General features: G+C 37.8%; 6 protein-coding genes across 9 annotated transcripts; 5 read left to right on the plus strand and 1 right to left on the minus strand.

Annotated features, from left to right (window-relative positions):
- LOC18771780 lies at nt 2,624-4,764 on the plus strand. Its single transcript, XM_007204464.2, has one exon. It carries the CDS (start codon nt 3,267-3,269, stop codon nt 4,236-4,238), a length of 972 nt encoding a protein of 323 aa, XP_007204526.2. The 5' UTR covers nt 2,624-3,266; the 3' UTR covers nt 4,239-4,764.
- LOC18771538 lies at nt 5,617-7,114 on the plus strand. Its single transcript, XM_020569038.1, has one exon. It carries the CDS (start codon nt 5,990-5,992, stop codon nt 7,112-7,114), a length of 1,125 nt encoding a protein of 374 aa, XP_020424627.1. The 5' UTR covers nt 5,617-5,989.
- LOC18771850 (ninja-family protein mc410) lies at nt 8,764-12,503 on the plus strand. Of its 2 annotated transcripts, none has more exons than XM_020568346.1 (3): nt 8,764-8,945; nt 10,126-11,260; nt 11,763-12,503. In XM_020568346.1, exons 2-3 carry the CDS (start codon nt 10,258-10,260, stop codon nt 12,260-12,262), a joined length of 1,503 nt encoding a protein of 500 aa, XP_020423935.1. In that variant the 5' UTR covers nt 8,764-8,945; nt 10,126-10,257; the 3' UTR covers nt 12,263-12,503. The 2 variants fall into 2 exon arrangements, with proteins under 2 accessions (XP_020423935.1, XP_007203684.1); XM_007203622.2 differs by having other exon boundaries at nt 8,764-8,925.
- LOC18770716 (E3 ubiquitin-protein ligase ATL42) lies at nt 13,337-15,326 on the plus strand. Its single transcript, XM_007204432.2, has one exon. It carries the CDS (start codon nt 13,772-13,774, stop codon nt 15,113-15,115), a length of 1,344 nt encoding a protein of 447 aa, XP_007204494.2. The 5' UTR covers nt 13,337-13,771; the 3' UTR covers nt 15,116-15,326.
- Nucleotides 15,572-17,555, plus strand: LOC18771506 (E3 ubiquitin-protein ligase ATL42). The gene has a single exon (XM_007203472.2). The coding sequence runs from the start codon at nt 15,982-15,984 to the stop codon at nt 17,305-17,307; it is 1,326 nt and encodes a 441-aa protein (XP_007203534.2). The 5' UTR covers nt 15,572-15,981; the 3' UTR covers nt 17,308-17,555.
- LOC18770567 (protein phosphatase 2C and cyclic nucleotide-binding/kinase domain-containing protein) lies at nt 18,780-26,240 on the minus strand. 3 transcript variants are annotated; one of them, XM_020568278.1, is made up of 16 exons: nt 25,942-26,224; nt 24,356-25,642; nt 24,025-24,156; nt 23,694-23,924; nt 23,446-23,571; nt 23,035-23,097; nt 22,858-22,940; nt 22,304-22,535; nt 21,912-22,228; nt 21,669-21,756; nt 21,503-21,569; nt 20,774-21,051; nt 20,572-20,637; nt 20,329-20,450; nt 19,733-19,889; nt 18,780-19,640 (listed from the first exon to the last, which is right to left on the minus strand). In XM_020568278.1, exons 2-16 carry the CDS (start codon nt 25,385-25,387, stop codon nt 19,392-19,394), a joined length of 3,243 nt encoding a protein of 1,080 aa, XP_020423867.1. In that variant the 5' UTR covers nt 25,388-25,642; nt 25,942-26,224; the 3' UTR covers nt 18,780-19,391. The 3 variants fall into 3 exon arrangements, with proteins under 3 accessions (XP_020423867.1, XP_007203986.1, XP_020423868.1); XM_007203924.2 differs by having other exon boundaries at nt 25,879-26,224; XM_020568279.1 differs by lacking the exons at nt 18,780-19,640; nt 19,733-19,889 and having other exon boundaries at nt 20,334-20,450; nt 20,572-20,620; nt 25,879-26,240.

Raw genomic sequence — 26,706 nt, forward strand, 5'->3', positions numbered from 1 at the left:
AACAGCTCACACGCAGTGATGTGAAAGAAGACCAATGCAGGCTCTCCATGAACAAAGAAGATGTCGAATATAACATCATGCCATTGTTGAGAAACGGTGACAACTTTAATGAAGGCATCGATGTGACAACTTATGACATGGCTGGCACCGAGTACCCAATGGTGTTCAAGATTTGGGCCACCAAGATTCATGTCCTCACTGGAGGCTGGAAAACTTTCTGTAATGATCTCGGACTGGTTGAGAACCAGGATTTTGTGACCTTGTGGGTTTTTCGCCATGTCGACAATGGAGGCCTCTGCTTCGCAATCCATTCAAGAAGGTTGCCGGTGTTCAAACCCATCAAGAAAAGAAGACCGATAAGGCAGAAATACCATTAATATTAATGGAGGTTTGCTTTAGGAGTTTGTCTTCATATTTCTTTTTTTTTGTTCTTTTTTTTTTTTTGGGCATAATGTCCATTTTGCTAGGAGTATTATGAATTTTCGGGCATTAGGGTTATTAGGATTTGATAGCATTTGAGTGGTGATAGGAATGACTTTTGAGAAGAGTAAATATATATGGCCAAATTTAAGATGTGAATATTGGTATGGGAATAAATAATATATATTAAAAAAAAGATATATTGCTTTTGGTTTTCATCATTGTTGTTCGTATGTTCCAAGAGCCTAAAACTCAAATTGACTTACGTTCACTGTAATTAATTTATTTTACCCCAGCAAGATGGTTAAAATTACAAGTCAGTAATAGTCTCCGTCAGTCAAAGTATATATGTTGTTAACAGTTGGTTGTTAATACTTAATCTGTAAGTCCAGAGACTAATAATTAATTTGGGCTCCAATATCAAGTAAGAACGAAAAAAGATTTCCATCAAGAAACCTAGTGGCCAGTGGAGGTGTCTAAAATATTCTAGATTATTTGGAATCACAAACACATCTCCGCTTATGTACACATATGCTAACGAAAAAAAATGAGATTTAACATTTTTTTAAAGTCATATAATTATTAGCTTGTGAATTAAAATCAATTAAGTTTCATATGACATACACATAGACCTAATATGAAAGTGAAACTTTATCTTCATAAAATGTTAATAATATAAGTTTTTGTTAACTATGTATACTAATTTTTCTAATATTTTATGTTAATGATTGGTTACATATTTTTAACTTCCGCAGTTGGATTGTATGGATGTTGCATATTAAATCTACCAACACATTTAATGGATACAATTAAATGGCCAAGATTAGAAATATGTATAGACATCCTTAACTTAAATACTTATTAGAGAATCCCCTATCAAAACATATTGATAAATGTTAATAATATAAGTTTTTGTTAACGATGTACACTAATTTTTCTAATATTTTATGTTAAGAATTAGTTACATATTTCTAATTTCGACCGTTGAATTGCATGTATGTTGCATATTAAATCTACTAACACATCTAATGAATACGATCCAACACATATAGTCATCCTTAACTTAAATACTAATACTTATTAGAGAATCCCTATCAAAACAGTCCCCCCCGTGCCCTACATCATGACACTCATATCAACTGCAACAGAAGTTTTGTAAGACTCTAACACCTTTGCCAAAATGGATTCGGATTCTTACACACAATTATTACTTGCCAATCAAGAAGACACACCAAATACCCTAATCGTTTGTTTGCTCCGCTACCCTCTATATATTTCCCCCCTTCTCTTGTCCCCAACATTAACAACTAGCCGAAGCCTTCAGCAAATCTGACTAGAAAACTTTTTTTCTTCTTCTCTCGAGAATCGTAAGAAAAAGTACGATATTTGGAGAGAGCTATAGGGCAGACATGGCTAGTCGAGAAGACCGTGAAGACCCCGGTTATGGGGACGGAAAGATGACAAGCAGCACCGAGGAGGGTGCTTATCTTCTTCTACATTTAAAGCATACAATCTTGAATCCCGAAACAGCGAGAAATTTGGACCACATGAAGAGCAAAATTCTTTCTGGAATTAAGTTAAAGTCACCCAGCGGAAGTAAGCGAAAAGCACTACGAATCCAGGAACCTGAAGCCCCGCAAGCCCGAGAAGCCACTAATGGTGCTGCACGAAGACGAAGCTTACCTAGAGAACTGCAATTTCAACAACAAGAAAGAAGAGGTTTGTTCTACGGAAACTATACCCCTCCTGATTTGCCACCAATCCCAAGCCTACAAAACTTAATCCAAGATTGCAGTAAGCCTTTTGAGAAACAGCTAGCACGCAGTGATGTGAAAGATAACCAATGCAGGCTCTCCATGAACAAAGAAGATGTCGAAAATAACATCATGCCATTGTTGAGAAACGGTGAAAACCTTAATGAAGGCATCAATGTGACAACTTATGACATGACTGGCAACGAGTACCCAATGGTGTTCAAGATTTGGGCCACCAAGGTTCATGTCCTCACTGGAGGCTGGAAAACTTTCTGTAATGATCTCGGACTGGTTGAAAACCAGGATTTTGTGACCTTGTGGATTTTTCGCCATGTCGACAAAGGAGGCCTCTGCTTTGCAATCCATTCGAGAAGGTTGCCCGTGTTCGAACCCATCAAGAAAAAAAGACCGATAAGGCAGAATTACCATTAATATTAATGGAGGTTTGCTTTAGGAGTTTGTCTTCATATTTCTGGTTTTTTTTTTTTTGGGCATAATGTCCATTTTGCTAGGAGTATTATGAATTTTCGGGCATATTGTGCCCCATTTAATTAGGGTTATTAGGATTTGATAGCATTTTAGTGGTGATAGGAATGACTTTTGAGAAGAATAAATATACACGGCCAAATTTAAGATGTGAATATTGGTATGGGAATAAAAAAAACAAAGAAATATTGCTTTTGGTTTTATTACTGTTCGTATGTTCCAAGAGCCTAAAACTCAAATTGACTTATGTTTACTGTAATTAATATATTTTACCCCAGCAAGATGGTTAAATTTACAAGTCAGTAATAGTCTCTTTCAGTCAAAATATGTAGGTTGTTAACAGTTGGTTGTTAAGACTTGTTTGTTAGTTATAACAGATTTAGTCCAGAGACAAATATGTAATTTGGGCTCCATTATCAAGCAAAGAAGAAAAAGATTTCCATCAAAGAAACATCGATCTCTTTAACTGTTTATAAAACCCAGTGGAGAAAGAGAAAAGAGAGAGAAAGAGCAATTACCTTCCATTTCCCATTTCTCTTCAACCAAATTAATATAATCTCCCAAAGAAACATTTTTCTCTTGCGATCAGAAGAAGCATAATGGCTGATGATCATAATGATGACCCCCCAAATGAATTTGCAGCAGCCTTTTCCAATTCTGAATCCTCCAATGACGAGTTGGAAGGAAATAATGAGCCTGCAGAAAATGCGCAAGAAGAATTGGCAGCAGCAGCCTTACAAGGCACTGAAGTTGAAGCCATTGTTGCACAAGAACCTGCAGTTGCAAGCCTCCAAAGCTCAACTCGGTTTCAAGAATCTAAAGTCATGGCAGCACATGACATGCCTGATCAACCGCAAGACTGAAGACCCCGGTTATGAAGACAAAGAGATGAAGGACAGTATCAAAGGTGCTCATGATCTTCTATATTTAAAGCATACAATTTTGGATTACAAAACAGCGAGAAAGTTGGAGCACATGAAGAGCAAAATTCTTTCTGGAATTGAGTTAAACTCACCCAGCGGAAGTAAGCAAAAGGCACTACGAATCCAAGAATCTGAAGCCACTAATGGTGCTGCACAAGGACGAAGAGAACTGCAATTTCAACAAGAAGGAGGAGGAGGTTTGTTCTATGGACACTATGCCCCTCCTGATTTGCCACCAATCACAAGCCTACGAAAATTAATCCAAGATTGCTGCAAGCCTTTTGAGAAACAGCTAACACCCAGTGATGTGAGTAAAACTCCCAGGCTCTGCTTGAACAAAGAATACGTTGAAAATCACATCAAACCAGTATTAAGAGACGGTGAAAACCCTAATGAAGGCATCGATGTGACAACTTATGACATGGAAGGCAAGGAGTACCCAATGAAGTTCACGACTTGGGGCACCGATCTTTATGTCCTTAGTAAAGGCTGGAAAACTTTCTGTCATGATGTTGGACTGGTTGAGACACAGGATTTTCTGACGTTGTGTGTTTTCCGCCATGCCAAGAATGGAGGCCTCTGCTTCGCAATCCATTCACGAAGGTTGCCTTTGTTCAAAAGCATCAAGAAAAGAAGACAAAGAAAGCAGAATTGAGATTGTGGACTGCCATTAATGTTAGTGGAGGTTTGCTTTAGGAGTTCCTCTTCATATTTCTGATGTTTTGGGCATAATGTCCATTTTCCTATGAGTATTATGAATTTTTGGGCATATTATCCCCCCATTTTTGTAGGATTTCATAGCATTTTCACAGTTTCTGCTTCATAATGCAGAGTACTGATGATGATCAGTTCTTGCTAGCTTAAAGGGGTTCAATCTTTTCATTCTTTAAATTGTCCCTATTGTTTTCCAGTACTAACGCAGCTGTGAATTTTTGTTAAGGATGTAGAAAGAAAGAATCTTAGTTTTACTTGTACTAGTTGTCATGGCAAATTAAGTGTAGCAAGGTAGCTCTTTTTTAACAGTGCATAAATTTTTGTTTACTGAAATATTGAATTCTCTGATTAGACCTCTCTGTCTATAACCCTGGTCTGAAAACCAGGTACACTACTTTCTTTAGCTATCTATTTTGTAAATCAACCAAAATCTCATGAAACATATACCCAAAAAAAAAAAAAAAAAAGTGTCTTCACTAGTTTACTGTAGCATGTAAAGGGATCAAAGCCACATTACCCCAAAGGGTATTGCTGCAAACAGCTCAAGGTTACAGACAATTCTGTAAAGAGATCAAATTTCAGGTTTTATGGACATTTTTTTGCTGCAAATTTGTAAGCAGAAATTGAAATAATCAGTATATATTAATCACTTTAAAAGATTGTCTGTACAAGTTTTCTGTAGCATGTAAGAGATAAAAGCCACATTACCCAATAAGGTTAATACTGCAAACAGCTCAATTTTGCAGAAAATTCTGTAAAGAGATCAAATTTTAGGTATTCTAGACATTTTTATGCAATTTGTTTGGATATGTGATATTATTGAGAAAGAGAGAGAGAGAGAGAGAGAGAGAGAGAGAGAGAGAGAGTTAAAGATAACTAAGAGTAACTAGACATTGACATACTGGAATTTAAGACCAATCGGAGCAGGCTCTGGATCCGACCCGCTCGAGCAACTAGTACTTCTAGACGATTTCGGGTTGGATGTGGATGCTCCAGCTCTTTGGTGGTGGATAGAGTCCATGGCAATCGACAGTGTGGGAGGGAGAAGAAGAGGAAGAAGAAAAAGGGCGCGCTTTGCTCTAGCAGAGATCACGATTTTGGCGCAAAAGGTTAGAAGCAGAAAAAAAGTAACTTGAGAAGCCAATAATACCCCTGCCTGCTAACTCGTCTTTTCATGTAGCAGGACAAAAACGACATTTAATATTTAACCTTGTGACAACCATGTTGGAATCCTTGCTTTGTAGGTTTTGGTTTCATCAATTTAATGTCCTTAAGTAGCAATGCAAAATAAATCATCAGCTATGAATATTGTCCTGCAATATTTTTCAACACAAAAACATTTACTTGATAATTTTACCCAGCAAGATGGTTAAATTTACAAGTCAGTAATAGCTTTCTCCAGTCAAAGTATATGGGGTGTTAACAGTTGGTTGTTAGTTATAACAGATTTAGTCCAGAGACTAATAAGTAATTCGAGATCCATTATCAAGCAAAAAAAAAAAAAAAAAAAAAGAAGAAAAGGGGTTCCATCTAGAAACATCTGATCTTTAACTGTCTATAAAACTCAGTGCAGAAAGAGAAAGAGCAAGTACCTTCCATTTCCCATTTTTCTTCAACCAAATTAATCTCCCAAAAAACACTTTTCTCTTGCGATCAGAAGAACCATTGTGAAAGAAAACAACACCAGCAGCCATGGCTGATGATCATAATGAAGGGCCCCCAGATGAATTTCCAGCAGTTATTTCCTATATAAAGCGCATGCTTTTGGATTATGAATCCTCCAATGACGAGTTGGAAGGAAATAATGAACCTGAAGAAAATGCGCAAGAAGCATTGCAAATGCTAGAAGAATTTCTTCTTGATCAGGAAGTGCAAGAAGAATCTGTTCCTGATCAGCAAATGCAAGAAACTGAAGTTGAAGTCATTGCTCCAGAAGAACAACCACAGCAAGTAGCACAATTTTCCTTCAACCATGTCCCTCCTCATCTCCTGCCAGTCCAAAGCCCCCGAGACGTAATTCAGTTTCAAGAACGTGAACAACTAGAACAAGGCTCCTCCTCTGGAATCAACAACTATGTCCCTTCTTGTACCTCATCAATCGCAAGCCTCCAAGGCATGGCTGCACAATCACAACAACCAGGACAGACTTCACTCTATGTACCTGGTTCTCTCCCAAGCCTCCAAGAGTTCGGTCAATTTCAAGAACATGCAGCCCAACATCACCAAGAAGCCATTGCAGCAGCACAAGGCATGGCTGCACAATCACAACAACTAGAACAAAGTTCGTCCTACAGAGGCTATGTCTCATTTGGCCTCCCACCAGTCCCAAGCCTCCAACACTCGACTCAATTTCAAGAACATGCAGCCCAAGAAGCCATTGCAGCTCTGCAAGTAGAACAAGGTTCGTTCTACGGAAGCTATACCCCTCCAGTCCCCCGAAGCCTCCAAAATTTGATCGGAAGGTGCAGCGAGCCTTTTGAGAAGCAGTTGTCAGGCACTGATGTGGCGTTGGGCTCAACTTCGCTGACCATTAGCAAAGAAGACGTGAAAAGGCACATCTTGCCATTGTTGAAGGCTAATGAAGTTCCTGAAGAAGGCATCCAGGTCACAGTGTATGACATTGCTGGTGAAGAGTACCCTATGCTGTTCAAACGCCGCCGCTATCGCTATTTCCTTGTAGGTCCAAAATGGAGACGTTTATATCAACGTCATGGCCTGGAAGGGGACCAACATTCTCTCACATTCTGGGCTTTCCGGAAGGTGCGACCTGAAAGCCTTTGCTTTGTCATCACTTGGAGAAGGTTGCCTGCCAGGTAATCACGAAAGGACAAGCAGAAGTCGTAGTTAGATATGGGATATTGCAGCATGCCAGCATGAAAGGGTGTACTAAATCAATGACATTTGTTTAGGTTGGATAAGCAATAGGAATGATGGTTCAGGAAATTGCTTTTGGTTTCATCAATTAATGTTCCTATTTCCCCAGTTTCTGCTTCATAATGCAGACTAGTGTACTGATAATCAGAACTCCTTGCTAGCTTAAAAAGTTCAATCTTTTCATTCATTAAATTGTCCCTATAGCTTTCCAGTGCTAAGGCAAATTAAGAAAGAATCTCACGAAACATATATGCAGAAATTGCAATGAATAGTTTACTGTAGCACGTAAGAGATGAAAGCCAACATTACCCAATCTCATGAAACATATATGCAGATAATTAGTTTACTGTAGCATGTAAGAGATCAAAGCCAACATTACCCAATAAGGGTATTGCTGCAAACAGCTCAAGGTTGCATAAAATTCTGTAAAGTGATCACCTTTAAAGTATTCTAGACTAATTTTGTATGGATATGTGCTGATAATATTAGAAGAAAAAGAGGGATAAAATGTCAAATGTCAAAATGAAAGATAACCTGAGAGTAACTAGACATTCACATACTGGAATTTAAGACAAATCGGAGCAGGCTCTGGATCCGACCCGCGCGAGGATCTAGTCCTTTTAGACGATTTTCTGGTCCGATGTGGATGCTCCAGCTCGAGTACACGGCAATCGACAGAGAGGGAGGGAGGGAGAAGAAGAGGAAGAAGAAAAGGGCGCGCTTTGCTCGAGCATCTTGGCGCAATCTGTTCAAACACGTGTGATTTATTTTGTTTTTGGAACCACACGTGAGAACGTATAAAATGAAGAAGTGTTTCTCTGAGGAAAAAAAAAGGCAAAAAAAATATGAGAATCCAATAATACCCCCTTCTCTAACTGGTTCTGTAACCGGTAACGCAGCAGGATAAAAACGACATTAGCTATTTAGCCTTATTCACCAATCGACCCCACAATCTGTTGTCTTATTTGAAAACTATGGTCAAATTGTCAATTAGTCCTTTTGCAGTTGAGGACATATGCAGCCACTTTTGCGGATATTCTTCTTCTTATTTTTTGGTTGTATACTAAGAAATAAAATTATAAGGAACATCCTCTAAGGATCCTAATACTCATAAGCTTTAAAGAAATAAACAACGGAAAGTTAGTAAACCATATACAAATTTACGTTTGTTATGACGAATAGTCGTCAGATCATTAACTACTATGTCAGTTTCAGTGACGAAATTACTCCAAAATCAAGAGTCGCTTTAGTCTCTTCTCAATAATTAACACTTTATTATATTCACGTGTTATAAGATGAAAATGAGTACTTTACATTTGGCCCACCCCCACCATATAATGCTAGCTCCACCCCTAATTGACATGCTTTATTTGAATAATTTGTAAGCTTTGAATTAAATCCCTTACTGTCATTTTCAGAGAGATAAGATGTTGTTGAGGAGGAGATTGAAATTCTTGTAACAATTACCAATGCAAATAAATAATTTACTGGATAAATTGCTTGTACAATTTCAATCCATAACTTTAATTAAAATTTTGCTATAAAAAAAAAAAGCGCATGACATTCACGTGCGGTCAGAAAATAGAAAAATGGAAAAGTAAAAAAGAGAAAGAGGTGGGTTTGATTGAACTCCATCAAATTTCTACCACTAGACCATACTCTCTGTACCAAATTTCACAACTTTTCTCTCCCCATCACTGTTCTCTGGACCAAGCAGCTGGATTTAGGGTTTCCTCTTTTCTCTTCGAACTCAGGTATCCCTTTGTCTCACCTGGTATGTGTCCCTTCTTATATGTTGGTATGTTTTATGGAAAATTTTCAGCTAGGCTGATTAAATCAGTTTTATTTCATTGATTTCCTTTTTGGCTTGTGAAATATTTGGGAAATCGATATTTTTTTAGATCGAATCTCATTATTCAGTTAATTTTCCATCTTATCTGACTCTACGTTGTTGAAATTCTGCATTTTTTATTGTTGAAAGTTCATAGCTTTGAATTTTGTCGATTTTTTATTATATATTTAGTTAAAGAATGGGATAATCTGGTGAGGAGCAGATCTAGGTGGGTACCCTTGTTTGGTTGCTAAGCAAATGGAGGAATATTAGACTTAACAAAAGTCTGGGTCTTATGCTCTTTATTCTTTTTGTTTCCAGCAAGTGGAAATCTTTGGCTCAAAACCGACCTGTATATATAGTTAGGGTCAGTTGCATGGATTTTATCTTTTGAGATCAGTAATAATTTATTCTTTTTGTTTCCAGCAAGTGGAAATCTTTGGCTCAAAACCGACCTGTATATATAGTTAGGGTCAGTTGCATGGATTTTATCTTTTGAGATCAGTAATAATTTGAGGTTTGAAATTGTGGGTTTTTCTTTCCCACTGTACCCATTACTAGATATGGTCTAAGATCTCGGATCTATTTAATCATGAAAGTCTCTCTGAATTGTTCTTTTTATACACTAGAATGGGCTGGTGTTTGTTTAAGGCTATCTTGCTTCTGTATAGTATGCCTCCACTAATAAGAATTGTCGCTGCAAAAGCAAGATTGATTATAGCTGATTCCATGAATGGCTGATTATAGATATGACTGAAATCACTATTTGTAGGAGTTGGGTGGAAAATGTTGGCTAGGGGGACCTCTTTAAGGCTCTTCTATTTGCGTAACATCAGTAATTTTTCTTTACTATGAAGTTTGGACCTAATTGTCTGGCTAATGATCTAAACTAAAACACTTGCAAAAGCCATTGCGTGTGTGTTGTAGTCCCACTAAACCAAATGATGGCTCCCAATGTAATTATTGTAAGCAGTGCTCACGTTCATGCCTAAGCAAGAGATGTTTAGTTATACATTGATATTTTTTTAATAGCCAATCCATGCATGATTACCATGACTTTGTCTCATCTCTGTGTCCTTGTTATGCATGGAAGTGAGGCATTGAACATTCATTGTTCTTGCAGGCATCACTTTTCAGAATGGTCGCTCTTTGTGTTGGTGTCGATGGTGTTGGGGATTTAGTCTGAAGAGAATAGACAACTGGAAGGGATTATTCTTGACCTCAACTGATATTCTTCATTTTCTTTCTGAAAAAAATGGAGGATGAAAATGGACTTGAGCTTAGCTTGGGTCTATCTTGTGGTGGATCATCTGCCAAATTCAAGGGTAAAAGTGGTGCTCCCTCGAATACTAAAGCAGAAGAAGGTGATAGAAGCAGCAAACTAGCGGATGATTTTAAGGACTTTCTTCATGGTGGGGCTCAGAAACAAGACTCAAGTAGTAGCTCTCAAAGAAGTGATTCAGTGAAACCTAAGGAAAACTTCTTTAATGACCTTTCCAAGGCCAATGTTGATGCAGATGCGTCAATCAACTTGAACGGGAGAGGAGTCTGGGTTGCCAACAATAACAAGTCTGATGAATTAGAAGAGGAAAAACGGTCAGAGGCTGGAAACAAACGCAAGAGTTTGTTCAACGAGATGAACCATCAAAAGAAGCATGAGAGAGAAACTCATTACACTGATATGCATGACAAGACGAGAACATCACACATTTCCATAACAGAGGATGGCTCAACTGCTGAAAATGAAGACGTGGCAGATTCTGAAGTGGAGGGTTCATCCTCAGTGCTGATTTCCCAACATGATGAGGGATCAAAGCGATTTGTTGGATCCGATGACTCTTCCGAAGCTCAGAAGGAGGTTCGCCGGTTTGCTGAATCAAGTGTTGTGGACCTAAATGGGCAGAAGAGGTTTAATATTTCAGCTGAAAATAAGCTTGGGAACATGGCATATGGCAGTCCATTCTCAGTGCAATCAGTAAACATGATGAACATGCCTTACTCTCTTCCTATGAAGGAGTCTAGCTCTGTTGGTGCCACCAGCACATCGGGTCATCCGATGCATGGAATGATGCAGGTGATGCCTACTGTGACTAGTGAGCGATCAGGGACTCAACCTGTGAATCCTGGAAACTTGCCAGTTTTGTTTGGCTATTCACCAGTCCAGCTCCCAATGTTGGATAAGGATAATTCTTGGGGTTTGGTTCCTCACACTCAACAATTCCATCCTTCCTATGCTGGCAGAAATCCACCAAACTCAGGTAACTATATTTATGTATTGGAAATTCTAGGTGTCCTTTGTGCATGCTGAAAATGAACAGCTCATGGTTGAATTGCTGATCTTGACCAGTTTACTGTCTGTCACTGCCTTGGACCCTGCTTAATGCAAGGTCCATGACTTGAACTCTGAAAAAGGTTCGAACTGGGATTACTTGTTTTTACTTAATGTGTTGAAGGCTTTGTGAACGAGTGACATGGTAATGGAAGGTTCAAGATGAGACTCGTGTCTATGATTCCTGCAAACAGATCTACATCAATGCATGTATTTTTCTTAAGAAACCATGGGAACCGCCTCTAATTTTATTCTTCTCAAGCTTTGCCTTACCTTGGTACTTGATTTATAATATAAAAAAATTGCCTTTCTATGTTTCTTGTACAAGTTTCTGATTCTACTGATCTTTTTAGTGTTGAAACTCATAGTATTGCTTCAGTAGATGAAGAAGACCCCTCTGTTTCTTTCTCACCCTTCTTGTATTGATGCAGCTGGGATGCAAGTAATTTCACATAATTCATCTGATGTAGCACAATATGATGGGAGGATGTTAGAACGTGGCAGAGGCGATGGCAAACAGAATGTCACTGAAGAGGGCTCCTCTTCTCAGGCAGAAGAAGACATGAAAGTAAACAGCACAAACCTCAGGATAAAAGATGCACCTGACCGCTCAACGGCAGAGGACTTCTCTCTTGATTTTTCAGCTATAAAACCAGGTATTGCTGCAGACATAAAATTTGGGGGATCTGGTTCCCGCCCAAATCTGCCATGGGTTTCTACCAAAGGTCCAGGCCCAAACGGTAGGACAATTTCTGGCGTTACTTACAGATATGGGGCAAACCAAATCAGGATAGTTTGTGCTTGCCATAGTTTGCACATGTCCCCCGAAGAGTTTGTTCGTCATGCAAGCGAAGAACCTTCTAATCCCGAAAGTGGCACTGGTATGGCGACGTTTCCAAATGGCAATCCTGCGGCCTCTGCTCAGAGCTGATTCTGTACCATGTGTGCGGTATGTTTAACCAAACTAATAAATATCAATACATGGTCAGGAAAACCTGGCGACGTTTCGGTATCTTTAACTTATCTCTGTACTTGTGTAGTAATAGCCTCCTCCTATCAGTTCCCTCATCTGCTGGAATCTAGTATTTGCAGGTGTATGTAATAATATTCCATCATTATTCCATTGTGATATTTAAGGCAAAATATTTCAGTTCTACCCTAGTAGTTCTTGAGCAAGGTGTCTTTACTTATAAATTCCGTTTAAACTTGAAGACAATCTTTACAACAATTCATGGAATTTCTGAGTTTTAAGCGTTATGCATGGGAAAATTTGTAGCAGTGTGTCTTCTTCACGGGGGAGAACCTGTGCAAAATCCTAAACTAAACAAATATTCGTTGCTTGTGTCAAATAACTACTGGATTTGCTTACTGCCCCACCATCCTCCATGTGCCTTCTTTGGAACACTGGCGGATTTGTTGTGTTCGTGTTTTGTTTCATACAGCTTGGTTTCCCAAATGAGTATCTGAAAATTTGTATTCTTTGGAAAAAAAAATATTAATAAATAATAAAATGAGGTGCCTGCATACAACAATTTTACTAGGGATGACAGGCCGTTTCCCTTGCTTCTAGGTCTATGACATTAGCAAATGCTGTTTTTATGGGCATGCTTAAATTAAAAAGATTACTTTTGAGTCTTTGACAGGGTCAGCAAAGCATTGCAAAATAAAGAAAGCAGCAAGTTGTAATTATGAATGCTACATGTTATTAAAAAAAATAATTAGTTTCAGTTTTATTGAACAGAGAGCAAAACCAATCTGAAATTATTATTTTTTTCAATGGAATTGGAGTTTCAACTCAATGAACTGGTCATCAAATTCAAACCAGTTCAAGGTTGCATGTAGAAAACACAAGTGGTTTAGCTGAGTTACTTTTCATGCCTAATTGATGTCCTAAGCACTGAGATCACCGGCCCGATCCTTGACTTTCTGAGCAATGCTAAGCAGCACCTAATGCACGCAGCTTATACGGCTTTGACTTTCATTTGTCTCTCATTAAGAGCCTTGATGGTTTTGATAAGATCTCTTAATTTAGTCAAATCACAATTAAGCAACTCTCATTTGCCATTAAAAAGCTTGATATTTGATAAGCTAAGCTCTCCAAATTTACTCAAATCACAGAAAAGTTGTCTCATTACTAAAACTCTGAGAAGACGAAGCAAATTACCATAAGAAGCAATATTTGTCCACATCCAATTCCTCCTCTCCCCACGTTCTCTTCACTTCTGAAGTCTAATCCTTTATATATTGCAGTATGAAAATGATTTATCAAATCTGGACATACAAGAAGAATCCAACAAAACTGACAAGTCACAAACCAGATTGACAAATACCCTTTGAGGAAGAGACTTTAAAAAGTCCACGCATAGCAAACCAATCCTCACCCTTTTCCCCTAAACTTTCCGACTTCTTTACAAACTCATATCTGCATATATGTATATATATGTACATACAGCTCCTTTTTTCCTTTACAGAATGCTTTCCAAAGATTATTAGAATTCTGGGCCAGTTTCAAAATTTCAACTTTCCAATGTTTCATTCAAGCTTGATTGTTTTACTTCTCAACTGTGTGGTCTTCCATGTTGAAGCACAAATCTCAGGGTCAAATTTTCCTTCTGATGAACAGTCAAATTTTGAACCAAGTGTTGCTGTGGTTATTGGTATTCTCGCTATCATGTTCGCGTTAACTTTTGTTCTCCTTGTCTATGCTAAGTTCTGCCACAGAAGAGCTTATGTTGGTGGCAACAATCACCGAAGAACAGAAGTTATCAGCACAAGCTCTCGATTTTCCGGTATTGACAAGACAGTGATTGAGGCACTTCCTTATTTCAGATTCTCCTCTCTTAGAGGGTCCAAGGAAGGTCTTGAATGTTCAGTCTGCCTGTCAAAATTCGAAGATATTGAAGTTCTCAGATTGCTGCCCAAATGCAAACATGCTTTTCACATTAGCTGCATTGATCACTGGCTGGAAAAACACTCAAGCTGTCCTCTGTGCAGGCACAGAATTAGTTCTGAGGACCTAACCTTCATTACCTACTCAGATAGCATGAGGGTCTTCTGGAATAGCCAATCAGAACATCGACAAGACTCAAACATAGAGCTCTTTGTTCAGAGAGAGGAAGATCGCCGCGGTTCTTCAAGGTTCAGCATAGGAAGCAGCTTTCGGAAAACTGAAAAGGCTGTTGATAAAGAAGAGGAATTGCTAATCCTAGAAGAAGGTGCTGATATGTCAAAGGAGGATCAGAAAATCCTGCACAAGCACAAACACAAAATTGTTGTGTCTGATCTTGAGTTTAAGAACAGATGGAGCAATGTGAGTTCCTCTGACCTCATGTTCCTAAATTCTGAGATGCTTAACACAATGTCAAGCAATAGATTCTCTTCCGCACGTTTAAATCATGAGCCTGCAACAGCAACGGGAAATGAGGAGATTATGAAGATTAGGGAGGAGATGGAGATGAAAAGATTGTTTGAGAATAAAGTTAGTACAATGAACAAAAATGCTTCAGCTTCAAGCCCGACTTTTCCTTCCACATCAGATTACATAGCAACTTCAGCCCATGCCTCAAGGTCTATGAATCAAGGTGAGAAAAGATCAATGTCAGAAATCACTGCTCTTTCAAGATTTGGGAATTTAGGTTTTAAGAACAGGAATAAGGAGCCTTCTCTGCTTGAAAACAATGTGAAGGAGGAAAGAATGAGGCGGCTTTGGTTGCCCATTGCCCGAAGAACAGTCCAGTGGTTTGCCAACAGAGAGAAAAGGACTCAACAGCCTTTAGATGTATAATATGGATCAATGCTTCCCTAGAATGTTGAATATTCTTTTCATGGAAGCATTCAAGTTTATAGACTTTAGGCAGTTTGCTTAAAAATTCAAGATGAACACACACACACACACACACTTTGAAAACTGTTTTATTTATGGATTCTTTGGCCAATAGCTATACATGTCAATAGAATTTTCTTATCAAATTCCAAAAACCAACTTCTTGAATCAATCTAATTGTATGTTGTTGCTTGCTTTTGCTTAGTAAGAATATTCCTCTTTGCCAAGAAAGGAACATAGGCGACAGCAAGTCATTACTAAAATTCTAAGACAAAGCAATCCAATTATCAAACTGAAACATAAGGGGGAGAAATTACCTGTGAAAAGCTCATAACCAAAATTTTCAATTTCTTTAACCAAGTTTCACATGGTATACTTGGTATATATGAAAGCATTAGTTTAATATGGTTTATCTTAACATGATTGATGTCATATGGCAGCTGCTGCTTATATTATTATAATGTAGGATGATTACGCAAGAAACGCCTATCGCCTACCATAAGAAGCCATGTATTGTCTACGTGCAATAAATCCTCTCTCACCTCTTCATCACTTCTTAAGTATAAATTACCTTACCACGCCGCAGTATAAAAATGATTTATCAAATTGGGATGGAACACACAGGAACAACCCCAGAAGAAATTCCTATCAAAAAAGAAAAACCCCAGAAGAAACCAAAAAAACTATTTTTTTATTTAGATTTATTGAGGAAGAGACATTAAAAAGTCCATGCATAGCAAACCCATCCTCACCCTTTTCCCCTAAACTTCAGGTTCTCCCACAAACATATATCTATATATGTATTATAATTTCTTTGTCTTTACAGAATGCTTCCTAGGATGATTAAAATTTTGGGTCAGTTCCAAGATTTCAATCTTCCAATGTTTCATTCAAACATGATTGTTTTACTTCTCAATTGCGTAGTCTTCCATGTTGAAGCACAATCCTTAGGCAGCAGCACAGATACTACTTCTGAGGAACAATCTAGTTTTCAACCAGGTGTTCATATGGTTATTGGTGTTCTCTCTATCATGTTTGCACTAACTTTTGCTCTCCTTGTCTATGCTAAACACTGCCATAGAGAAGCTCCTGTTTATGGAAACAATCACACGGGTACAAGACTTATCAGCACTAGCTCTCGATTTTCCGGTATTGACAAGACAGTGATTGAGGCACTTCCTTTTTTCAGATTCTCCTCTCTTAAAGGGTCAAAGGAAGGTCTTGAATGTTCAGTCTGCCTGTCAAAATTCGAAGATATTGAAGTTCTCAGATTGCTGCCCAAATGCAAACATGCTTTTCACATTAGCTGCATTGATCACTGGCTGGAAAAGCACTCAAGCTGTCCTCTGTGCAGACACAAGGTTAGTTCTGAGGACCTAACATTCATTACCTACTCAAATAGCATGAGGTTCTTGTGGAATAACCAATCAGAGCACCGACAAGACTCGAATATAGAGCTCTTTGTTCGGAGAGAGGAAGAGCATCGTGGTTCTTCAAGATTCAGCATAGGAGGCAGCTTTCGAAAATCCGAAAAGGTTGTTGATAAGGAAGAGGAAATGTTAATCCAAGAAGAAGCTGCTGATGAGACAGAAGAGGGTCAGAAAATCCTGCACAAGCACAAACACAAAATTGTTGTGTCTGACTTTGAGTTTAAGAACAGATGGAGCAACGTGAGTTCCTCTGACCTCATGTTCCTGAACTCAGAGATGCTTAATACAATGTCAAGCAATAGATTCTCTTCCGCACATTTTATTAATGAGCAGTTTTCAACTGCGGAAACAACAGGGAATGAGGACATTATGAAGATTAGGGAGGAGATGGGGATGAAAAGATTGTTTGAGAACAAAGTTAGTACAATGAACAAAAACAGTACAGCTTCAAACCCAATTTTACCTTCTACATCAGATGGCATAGCAACTTCAGCTGATGCCTCAAGTTCTATGAATCCAGGTGAGAAAAGATCAATGTCAGAAATCACTGCTCTTTCAAGATTTGGGAATTTGGGTTTTAAGAACAGGACCAGGGAGCCTTCTTTGCTTGAAAACAATTTGAAAGAGGAAAGGAGGAGGAGGCTTTGGTTGCCAATTGCCAGAAGAACAGTCCGGTGGTTTGCCAACAGAGAGAAAAGGCCTCAACAGCCTTTAGATGTGTAACATGGATCAATGGAAGCTTAAAGTTTCATAGGTTTTAGGTGGTTTTTGTTTATAAGTTCAACAGGAACAGACACACACTTTGAATTGAACACTGTTTCATTTATGAATTCCATAGTGAGCATTTTCAATTCTTAAGGATAATATTTTTCTTATCAAATTTCAAATACCAACTTCTTGAATCAATGTAATGATACATTGCTGTTTGCTTGACATATTTATAAATTTACAGTTCCCACATTTTAAAGTCAAATTTATTTACCATCTTTTAAAACATAGTTATCTAATTACCTGTAGGAATATGTCATGCATAATAATTTTAAAATAGGAGGATCATGCACTTTGAAACCATCGAAATAAAACTTTCATCAGTCTGTTATCTTCTTTTTTTTTTTTATATGTCAATCACCGGAATCTTGACATAAAAAATTAAATTTTTTTTTCCAAACCTATCTAAGCCGCTAGCGTAAGAGTTGTAATATTATAATTTATCACCGCTGTGGTATTGACGTAAGAGCTGAGCCTGCTTTATCTGTCTTCAAGGAAACCATCCATGAATTAACTTTGCATGTTTATGTAAATTAATTGTTAGTTTAGTTTATATATATATATATATATATTTTTTGTCCTTACAGGTTACAAGTTGGCTAGATACCCCATAATTAATATTTTTTATATATATTTTTCTGCTTTTTAAAAAAAAAAATAATGGTAGTTGACTCGTTCTTGTCTAATTCGTTTATTAGTTTAAGATTTATTATTATGGTTGTTATAGTACTTGGATTAAATTATTATGTGGAGTAGGTGCTCTCTTTTCCGTGTCATTATATAATTTGTAAAACATATCAAGGAAAGTATAAGCCAACAAAAAAGTCTAGCCTAACAGAATTATAGTTACTTGTGTGCGAAATTCCCCTACTCTTTAGTTTAGATTATTATTTGTACTAAAAAAATGATAATAAAAGTTTAGATTATTATTTGTATTAAAAAAATGATAATAAAAATTAAGCAAATCTGGCAAAATTTTAAAATTAATTTTAAAAGAGCATATTAAAGTTAACCCATTTTGAAGTGAGGAAATTTTCTTGATGATTGTTGCAGACCAACATTCGGCAGCTCCTTTTAATTATAAATTGCAGATTTCCTTCACTGCAAAATGTTGGTTCCATGTGGAGCTCCAAGTGGCACTTGCACCATTGAAGCAAGTTCGTGGACAGAGTGGAAAGAAAGATTGCAGCTAAGGGTTTGAAAGTTGGATTTGGTAAGCAAGCAGCATTAGCTCCACATTGAGGGCTTGAGACGACGTTGCTGGGCCTCCTATGAATGTAGGCAAATATAATTTCGTTGACGAAACTAACTTATTATTAGGAATAGGCCTGCACTGAAACCATGCAATAATTGACAGAATACGACCCTAGCAATGTCAAAAGCAAATTGAACAAGCAAAGCATCAGAGAAGATGTGAGAGGAAGATATAAATTTTGCTGGAGACCAATCAGTAAGGATTTCCAAAAATCAGAGCTCAAGTATTTACAACATAAAAGAAAATGGTACAAGAGAATTTGAATAGTAAACGATAAGAATAACGGATGATGGAAACTCGAGAAGCCACTTGGCTAAGTCAAATCAAATTTCTGTAGCTACTATTACAGAAGTAGAGTGGAAAGGTATAATATCATCAAGGAAGGAGCCCTCATTCATCTACACATATATGATATATGTATTTACAGAGGAGGGAGATTCACCAAAATCTCACCAAAATCAAAAGAAAAAGGAAGAGAAAAATCTATGAGCCGACCTCTCCACTGAACTAGTCAAAAGGCTAATTAGCAGCAGCCTGTGATCCCACAAGATATATACTCTTCTAATGCTACTATATATAATTGGGTAAAATATAACAGGACCATAAGTGAGTTTCAGGCTCAGTCACAGGCTTGTAACTCCTGCATTTCTTTCCTCGATTATTTTGTACGTCCTCGGTGGGTTGTTGTTGTTCAGCAAAGCTGTGAGTCAAATCTCACAGCAGTAAAGAAGGTCCACCTGCGAAATTGTTTACAAAGGTGGAAAATCCTCTATTTTTCATCCTACTACCAGTCATCAAACAATTCAGGATTGTCAAGTTCTTCTGCATTTCGAGACGGAGAAGCTAGAGGAACAGAAGAACAGTCCTCCGAGTGACTTTCCAAATGTTGAGTTATACGAGAGGTGATCTCGTGAGGAACAGGAAAACTACAGTCTCTGATCCCTTTCCAATCAATACCATCAAACCAGGGATGCCTTTTGACAGAATCATAACCTTGGCTTCCCAGTCTTGTGTCTTCATCAACGTCAAGTAACTGAACATATTATTAAAATTAAAAGTAAGCATATGAAATTTCCTTATCAGAAAGGGAGAGACAGAGAAATGATTAAACGATTCGTGCAATACCTTAGTGATGAGATCAACAACTTCAGGACTAAAAGCTTGCGGGATACTAAGCTGTCCCTTTGCAATCTTTGCAAATGTATCAAGCTCACTTTCTCTCCATGACCCGAATGGCATTTCACCCTGTAGCATGAAATATATCAAGACTCCCAATGCCCACCTGAAAATTTGCAAACAAATTCAGGACTGCAAAGGGTCTCAAAACGATACTGTGAAGACAATAATAAAATAAAATAGCATAAAATAGAAGAAAGAAAACAACCACAAATATACAACTTAGAGTCTGAATCCTAAGCCTTCAATAATTTCTGTTGAGCATATATTCTCGTAAATCTCACAATTACACTAAAGTCTAGCAGCATATATTCTTACAATAACATTTAAGTCTAATATAAATTTTTCTAATTCTATGAATATTTCTATCGAGCATTTCCCTAATTTCCCAAGCTCTCAAAGCCTCCATGCTATCTGATACTGAATAGATTTACTTTTTATACAATAATTTCTCACATTTTCCTCAAAAACTAAATATCCAGTTATCTACATAATATTTAGGTTTAGGATATACAAGGCTTGTACCACCGAAGTTACTGTATTACCAGTCAGCTGGGAAACCATGGCCTTTTCCCTGGACTACCTCTGGAGCCAAAAAGTCTGCCATTCCACAAATTGTATATGTTCTTTGGCCAGATAACTTCTTCCCAAACCTGAAGTCTACTAGCTACAATACAGCAAAAAATAGTAATTAGTGATAATTTAATCAACGTTTTCCCCCTTCCTCTATTTCCAACATCCGTTGAGATCCTATGAACACTATTTAGAATGAAAAACAGAACACCAACCTGTAAATGTCCTGTTTGGTCCAACAATAGAACATCAGGAGACAAGCCTCTGTAGAGAACGTCACTCTGAAAGTCAAATTTCAAAACCATAAAAAAATAAAAAAAAAGAGAGATGTAGAAAAAGAAACATGTTACAGAGAGTCAGAACAACAGGAGTGAAAAAACAAGGGGAAAGAAAATAAGCTATTTCCAGAAATTGGACCTTGTGGAGATCTCCCAAAGCAGCAACTAGAGAGGCTGCACAAAACTGGGTAGATGGTTCATCAAGGGGAGTGCGAAGTATTGAGGCCAATGGACAAGCAAGGCAAGTATTTAGCAGTAAGCCTGCATGTGTCTGATCAACACAAGTGCACAGAAACTGTGGCACACAAGCTGAAGAGCTCATACTCTTGATTAGATCCTTCTCTTTTAACACTTGTGCTTCCTTTCCTAGCCTCCTGACCTTTTGCTTTGAAAACCTTTTCAAACTAAGAAAATTTCCTGATAGGCAATCAGAATAAAAAAAAAGCATTTCGATCAGGTTATGTATACTGTTCTAAAAAGAAATAAATTCTTCTCAAAAGATTGCATCTAATAAGGTGTAATCAACTCCATGCTATGTAATATAGATCCGCCCCACTCCATTCAGTATATGTAATCAACTTCTCAAAATATGCAGTATATATAAATTCTCCTCAAAATTTTCTGATATTGGATCTAATATCCGCCCCACTCCATGCAACATATGTGATCAACTTCTTCTTTTCTTTTTTTTGTTTTTTGCTCTAACAATTGATACTTCAACCATTTCATCTCCCCCTCCCGAGAAACAGAAAAGAGAGGAAAGGCCACTTCAACATGAACAGAAATCATCAAGTAGAAGCCCAAACTACCTAAATAAAACCAAATATTAAAATTTACATCAAAAAAACCATAATAACAACAAACCAACCTGAATCTCTTAAACGTACAAGTCCAATCTCGCTGCAGTCAGTGCAATATAAACTTGTTCTCCACTCCTAGACAAGAGAATATATAGTATCAATAAATGAGAAGATAACTCAATTAGGAATTTATCTTTGGGAACATAACCACAAGCAGGGCACTGTACTCCATACCAAATCAGACAGCTCAACTTTAGTAAGAGCAGAAATATCAATATTCTTGACAGATTCCTTTGAAACTTCAGAAGGATAATCACTTGACCTGAATAGTGACAACAACCAACAGCGTCAGACATATGAAACAGTCATTAAAAAAAAGAATTTTAAAAATCGTTACATGTCATTAAGAGCTCCAAAGTTAACAAAATGGTAGACTGATTAAAATTATGAACTGAGATTCTGTAGAATGCAACATACTTCTGATCATCCTGAGAAAGCTTTGTCAAAGGGCCAACAACTGAATCAAACTTTTCCTTTGTTAAAACAGCACAAACGACATCACCCATAGCAACTGCACTAAACAAATCAATATGTTCGCCAAGAAGTACCCATTCACCAAAGTAGCTTCCCTCCGTCTTCTCCACTGAGAGCTCTTTACTGCTCTGAGGATTATCATCCTCTTTTTTATTCTCAGAATTGAGACTAGAGACAACAGGACTACTAACTGAATTTGCATCAAAAGTAATCCTCACTTTTCCCTTCTGTATGATGTACAACCCAACTAGGCCTTCATTCTGCAGATAAATATGAAGTACACATAAGATTAAGGAATACAGAGTAAATTATATTCTTAACAAAAGTAAACGTACCCCACTGACTATTGTCTGCCCTTCTGAGAAGGAAACCTCAGAAAGAGAATCGGCAATATGGCTCAGCTGTAAGATTGTCAACCTTGATAGGAGATCCACTGACCGAAGCAACTTCAAATATGACAAGTTAGAAAACTCTGACATTAAAATTCCGCGGAAGTCTTCTCGTTTCAAAGCCCAAAGAGTTCCACTGGTCACAGCACGAACAGAGGCCTGGAGTGGTTTGTTATACCTGTAGTACCATATATCCCAAAATTAAGTAAACAGGAATTAGAAATCACCAATCTATTATGCCCTACAAGAGGACACAAACAGATCAAGAAAAGCCAAAACAAAATGGATCTAACATGTTCCAGGACTATGCTTCCCATTTTCGAAGCAATGACAAATCTAAAGAAAATTTCCAATCCATAGATGTACATGGTATAAACAGTTTAATTTAGGTTCAATCTGTGCATTCCAAGAGTTAAGCTATATAGTCAGCTCACAGAAACTATGATAGTAGAATCATCTGCACCAACAGATAAAAAATAAGGTGGAAATAAATAACTCACATTAGTGCTAGCTCTCCAAAGGATGACAGTTTATCAGCTGTATAGTGCTGCAGAACCCTCGGAACCTCTCCATTCTTTTCTTCCTGCCATGATTGTATAACAGTCAACACAAATACTGGGGGTCCTCATGAATTAATCTCCAAAATAATTCAAGCAGAACAAGGATATGTTTAAGACCTGGGTTGCCAACACCTCAAATTCTCCACTGCCGACAACATAAAAGCAGTCACCTTCACCACCCTACAAAATACAACAATTGTTACAGGTAATAAATTCATGCAGATTGCAACATTTTAACTTTTCCATTTTTTACAAGTGCTGTTTTTGCAATGGATCAGCATTGTGAATGAAACCTCAGATAATTAAACCAATATGAAAACCCTATTGACCATTAATTTAAAAATCAAATTTATTTGAGCAGGGGGTCCCCACGTCACTTAACAAGGTTGTATTTGTTAATTCTCTTCATTTTGTATAAATTCACCATCCTGATGTTGTCAAAGCATTGAATCACACACAAATTGATAGTTTAATAAATATATCCAATCTTTTGCATGCAATCCAATAACACATAAGAAGAAAAGTAACCTGTCTAACAACAACATCCCCAGGTTGGACCTCAACCCTTTCCATGCAATCCAATAACACATGACACTGAGAATCAGTAAGTTTTCTGAAGAGAAAATGGTCGTGCAAAGCCCGCTCAATTTGTGCCTGTTTGGCACGAACAAAGGTTCAACGTAAGAACTCATGACTATAGAAATTTGTACCATTTCTTGTGTTTCATACAAAATTATGACAAACAGAAAGCAAAAGAGTTACGAAATAAAGTATACTTCTTCCTCCCAAGTCTTTCTGTGGGCTGGAGATGGAGGAACCCAAATTTGCCCATTTTCTAGAGAACTCTCAATCACACGGAGACGTGCCCTTGATAAATCATGTCTTGTGCGCTGGTTCCTAGAGTTCCAGCCAATAGTTGAAGGAGATTCTGATCCTGTAACCTCTACAACTTGAGGAATAGGTGGTCGTAAAGCAACTGCAGGAATTACTGATTGACCAACAGAAGTCTACAAGAAAAAGTCGTCATTAATCGAATACATTTGAGAAATAAATAAGATTTGCAAGAAGCCAATGCGCTTTCAACATTAAATACATAAATCCTCTTACATCAGTCAGCCCATTTACGTGCACAACTATCACTGTAATATCATCAGTACGAGTTTCATACTGCAGCCAGAGTTTATAAGATTCTGCTACAATTGCAGCACAAGCATCACGGGGATCCTTAAATTTTGCAACCTGTAAATATAGTAACAGAATCAGGATAACTAGAAAAATAGAAAAGGTGGAAAATCAGGATAACAAAAAACTAAACTAAACTCACTGTGCCCAACAATAAGGTATCACACGAAATTATAAACATTCAATGAAGCAGAGATAAATAACTCTTGACAATTCTACACTTGAATTGCAACAAAGTAAGAGCAGGATACCTTACCATATCAACCACAGCTTGGCTAGAAAGGAACTCAAAAACTCCATCACTAGCAAGAATAAAGAAAGGATGATTTTGTGTAAGCTCTAAAACCACGATTTCAGGGTTGGCAACAACCCCAATTGTCTCAGCAATCGAATCGCCAATACTCCTTGTAAAAGCTGTCCCAGGATACATTCCATTTGGCACCCACAGCCTGGGTGGATCACCATCATCACTTTCTTCAGTGCCCCAACACTGCACATCTGGATTCTTCAGCCCTTCAATCTGATCCAATGTAAGAACTCGTGCACCACAAAGCTTAACCCGTTCGAGCTCATCCACTCTAAATGGGGTTTGATCAATTGAAAGGTCCACGGCCACAATATCATTCCCTCTCCTCTCTGCTATAACAGCCCTTGAATCACCCGAATTCGCAATGCATATTGTCCTACCTCGTACCAAAACAGTAATTGCAGTTGTTCCACTCATACTATCATCCAAAATATCAGCGTGCATCTGAGAATTGGTTGCAAGAAACGCGGCATGGCATGCCTCAACAGCATCCACTTGAAACTTACTATTCCTGAGCAAATTCTCACACAACTTTCTTTTCACAAACTGTGAACACTGAGCTCCGAATTCTCCATGACCATCAAAGACCCCAAAGAAATGGTCATCTGGGTTTGTCCCAAATGGACTGTGGATGCAAAAGCTATCTTGGTTTTCCTTATCAAGAGCATCAGGGTAATACCCTCGCTGAGATAAATACGAGTACCGTAATTCGAAGTTCCCTGATGGAATGTTGACAGTTCTTGACCCATTTGGAGGTAGAAACTGGGATGAAACCCTAGAGAGCCTTGTGATGCCCACCTCAGCATCCCCGGCTAAGCTTGATTGGTTGAATTGGTCTCGAAGTTCAGCTACTTCGCCATTGGACGAGGTGGGAGAGAACACTGGGATCTCAGTGTTCCTCACATTTTGGCTCTCTTTGATTCTGGCTTCTCTTGGAGCGCAAATCTCTCCAATACAAGCCCTCGAATACACGCAACCCATCACTCAAAATTATAAATTGAAACCGACCCAAATGCCAAATTTACCTGAAGATTCATTAGCTTCAAGTTGAAACGAGCTCAATCACTGTGGTTGCTCTGCTTCTTTGAACTCGAAGAACCAAACCCAAGACTTTCAATTCCAATAAACACACTCCTTGGGTTAATTCTCAAGCTCTGAGACAGAGCTGTCGATGTTCATTCTTTTGGAAAATACAGGATAGCAAATGAGATTTGGCTACAACCTTATCTTCCACAGCTGCTCAGAAAATTACAGTTTTAGAGAATGAAAGGAACTGACCCACAAGAATTCTAAAGCTTTTATGATATTCAAACTGTTAGATATGGCACAGCAAATTGGAAAGTGACGTTTTTGATCTACTGTGGCTCATAACCGTTACAGGGGCAGGAAAAAACCGCAATAAAATAACAAAAACACAATAAAAATTAAAATAATATAACAATGGCAAGATTGGTGAAGGAGCAGTAGAGTACCAGTGGATTCAAATACACTTCTGAATCGTGAAAAATAATTTGAAGGAAGTAAAAAGCAGAGACCTGGGTTGCAGATGAAGCCCAGAAGCGTTTCGTTTTGTTTTTTCTTCCTTTTAACAGAGAAGATAGAAATGGCTCAAATGAGAAATGTAGAACTACCTGAGTGTGGTTTAAGCAGAGAGAGAGAGAGAGAGAGAGAGAGAGAGAGCAGCTGCTTTGCTTTGGGTTTGGGTTATGAGTTTGGGATCGGGGAGGCGCGTGGGGACAGAGAGTGGTGGGGGCAAGTGATTTTGTGGATTGTGGATTAGGCCTTCGTGTCAGTGTTGGTCTGTGCATGTGTACTCTCTCAGCTTTTGTGGACATTGCTCGCGCCACGCGCTGCAAGTCTATGACGGGTCGTACTCTACTTTCACCTTTATAGGAAAAATATCAAATATGGCAATTTTGGATCTAAATTCATTTTTTGGGAATTAGTTCTTTTCATCTATAGAAATTCCAGCATTGCTTTAAATTTGCAAAACCTTCATTTGGTAGATTTTAAGTACTTTGAGAAAAAGTCAACTCCAATGCATTGACTCTTTGAGAATTTTAAATCCTTTCCTTAAATTTTGAAAATTTATTAATTTTTTTTGGAAATATTTTTACTTACCACCCTAATCTAAGATGTATCATCATCACCATTCTTAATATTTGACACGTGTCTAAATGCATAACCATGATTAAATTTTTACTTCATATTTATGGAGCCATGAAAGTCAAGGAAAAACAAATATAAGCCTCCCATGTTGTTGTCAACCAGTTAAATTTGAATTATTTGTGTAGGTTTTC

The sequence above is a fragment of the Prunus persica genome, chromosome G7 (assembly GCF_000346465.2).
Source record: "Prunus persica cultivar Lovell chromosome G7, Prunus_persica_NCBIv2, whole genome shotgun sequence".
NCBI lineage: Eukaryota > Viridiplantae > Streptophyta > Magnoliopsida > Rosales > Rosaceae > Prunus > Prunus persica.

Coding starts and splice junctions, on each gene's coding strand:
- LOC18771780 (XM_007204464.2), top strand. CDS start 3,267: ATGATCATAATGATGACCCCCCAAATGAATTTGCAGCAGCCTTTTCCA.
- LOC18771538 (XM_020569038.1), top strand. CDS start 5,990: ATGGCTGATGATCATAATGAAGGGCCCCCAGATGAATTTCCAGCAGTT.
- LOC18771850 (XM_020568346.1), top strand. CDS start 10,258: ATGGAGGATGAAAATGGACTTGAGCTTAGCTTGGGTCTATCTTGTGGT. Junction 11,261..11,762: donor CAGAAATCCACCAAACTCAG/GTAACTATATTT, acceptor GTATTGATGCAG/CTGGGATGCAAGTAATTTCA.
- LOC18770716 (XM_007204432.2), top strand. CDS start 13,772: ATGTACATACAGCTCCTTTTTTCCTTTACAGAATGCTTTCCAAAGATT.
- LOC18771506 (XM_007203472.2), top strand. CDS start 15,982: ATGCTTCCTAGGATGATTAAAATTTTGGGTCAGTTCCAAGATTTCAAT.
- LOC18770567 (XM_020568278.1), bottom strand. CDS start 25,387: ATGGGTTGCGTGTATTCGAGGGCTTGTATTGGAGAGATTTGCGCTCCA. Junction 20,638..20,773: donor CTTTGGGAGATCTCCACAAG/GTCCAATTTCTG, acceptor TTTGACTTTCAG/AGTGACGTTCTCTACAGAGG. Junction 19,641..19,732: donor TTGTTGATCTCATCACTAAG/GTATTGCACGAA, acceptor TAATATGTTCAG/TTACTTGACGTTGATGAAGA.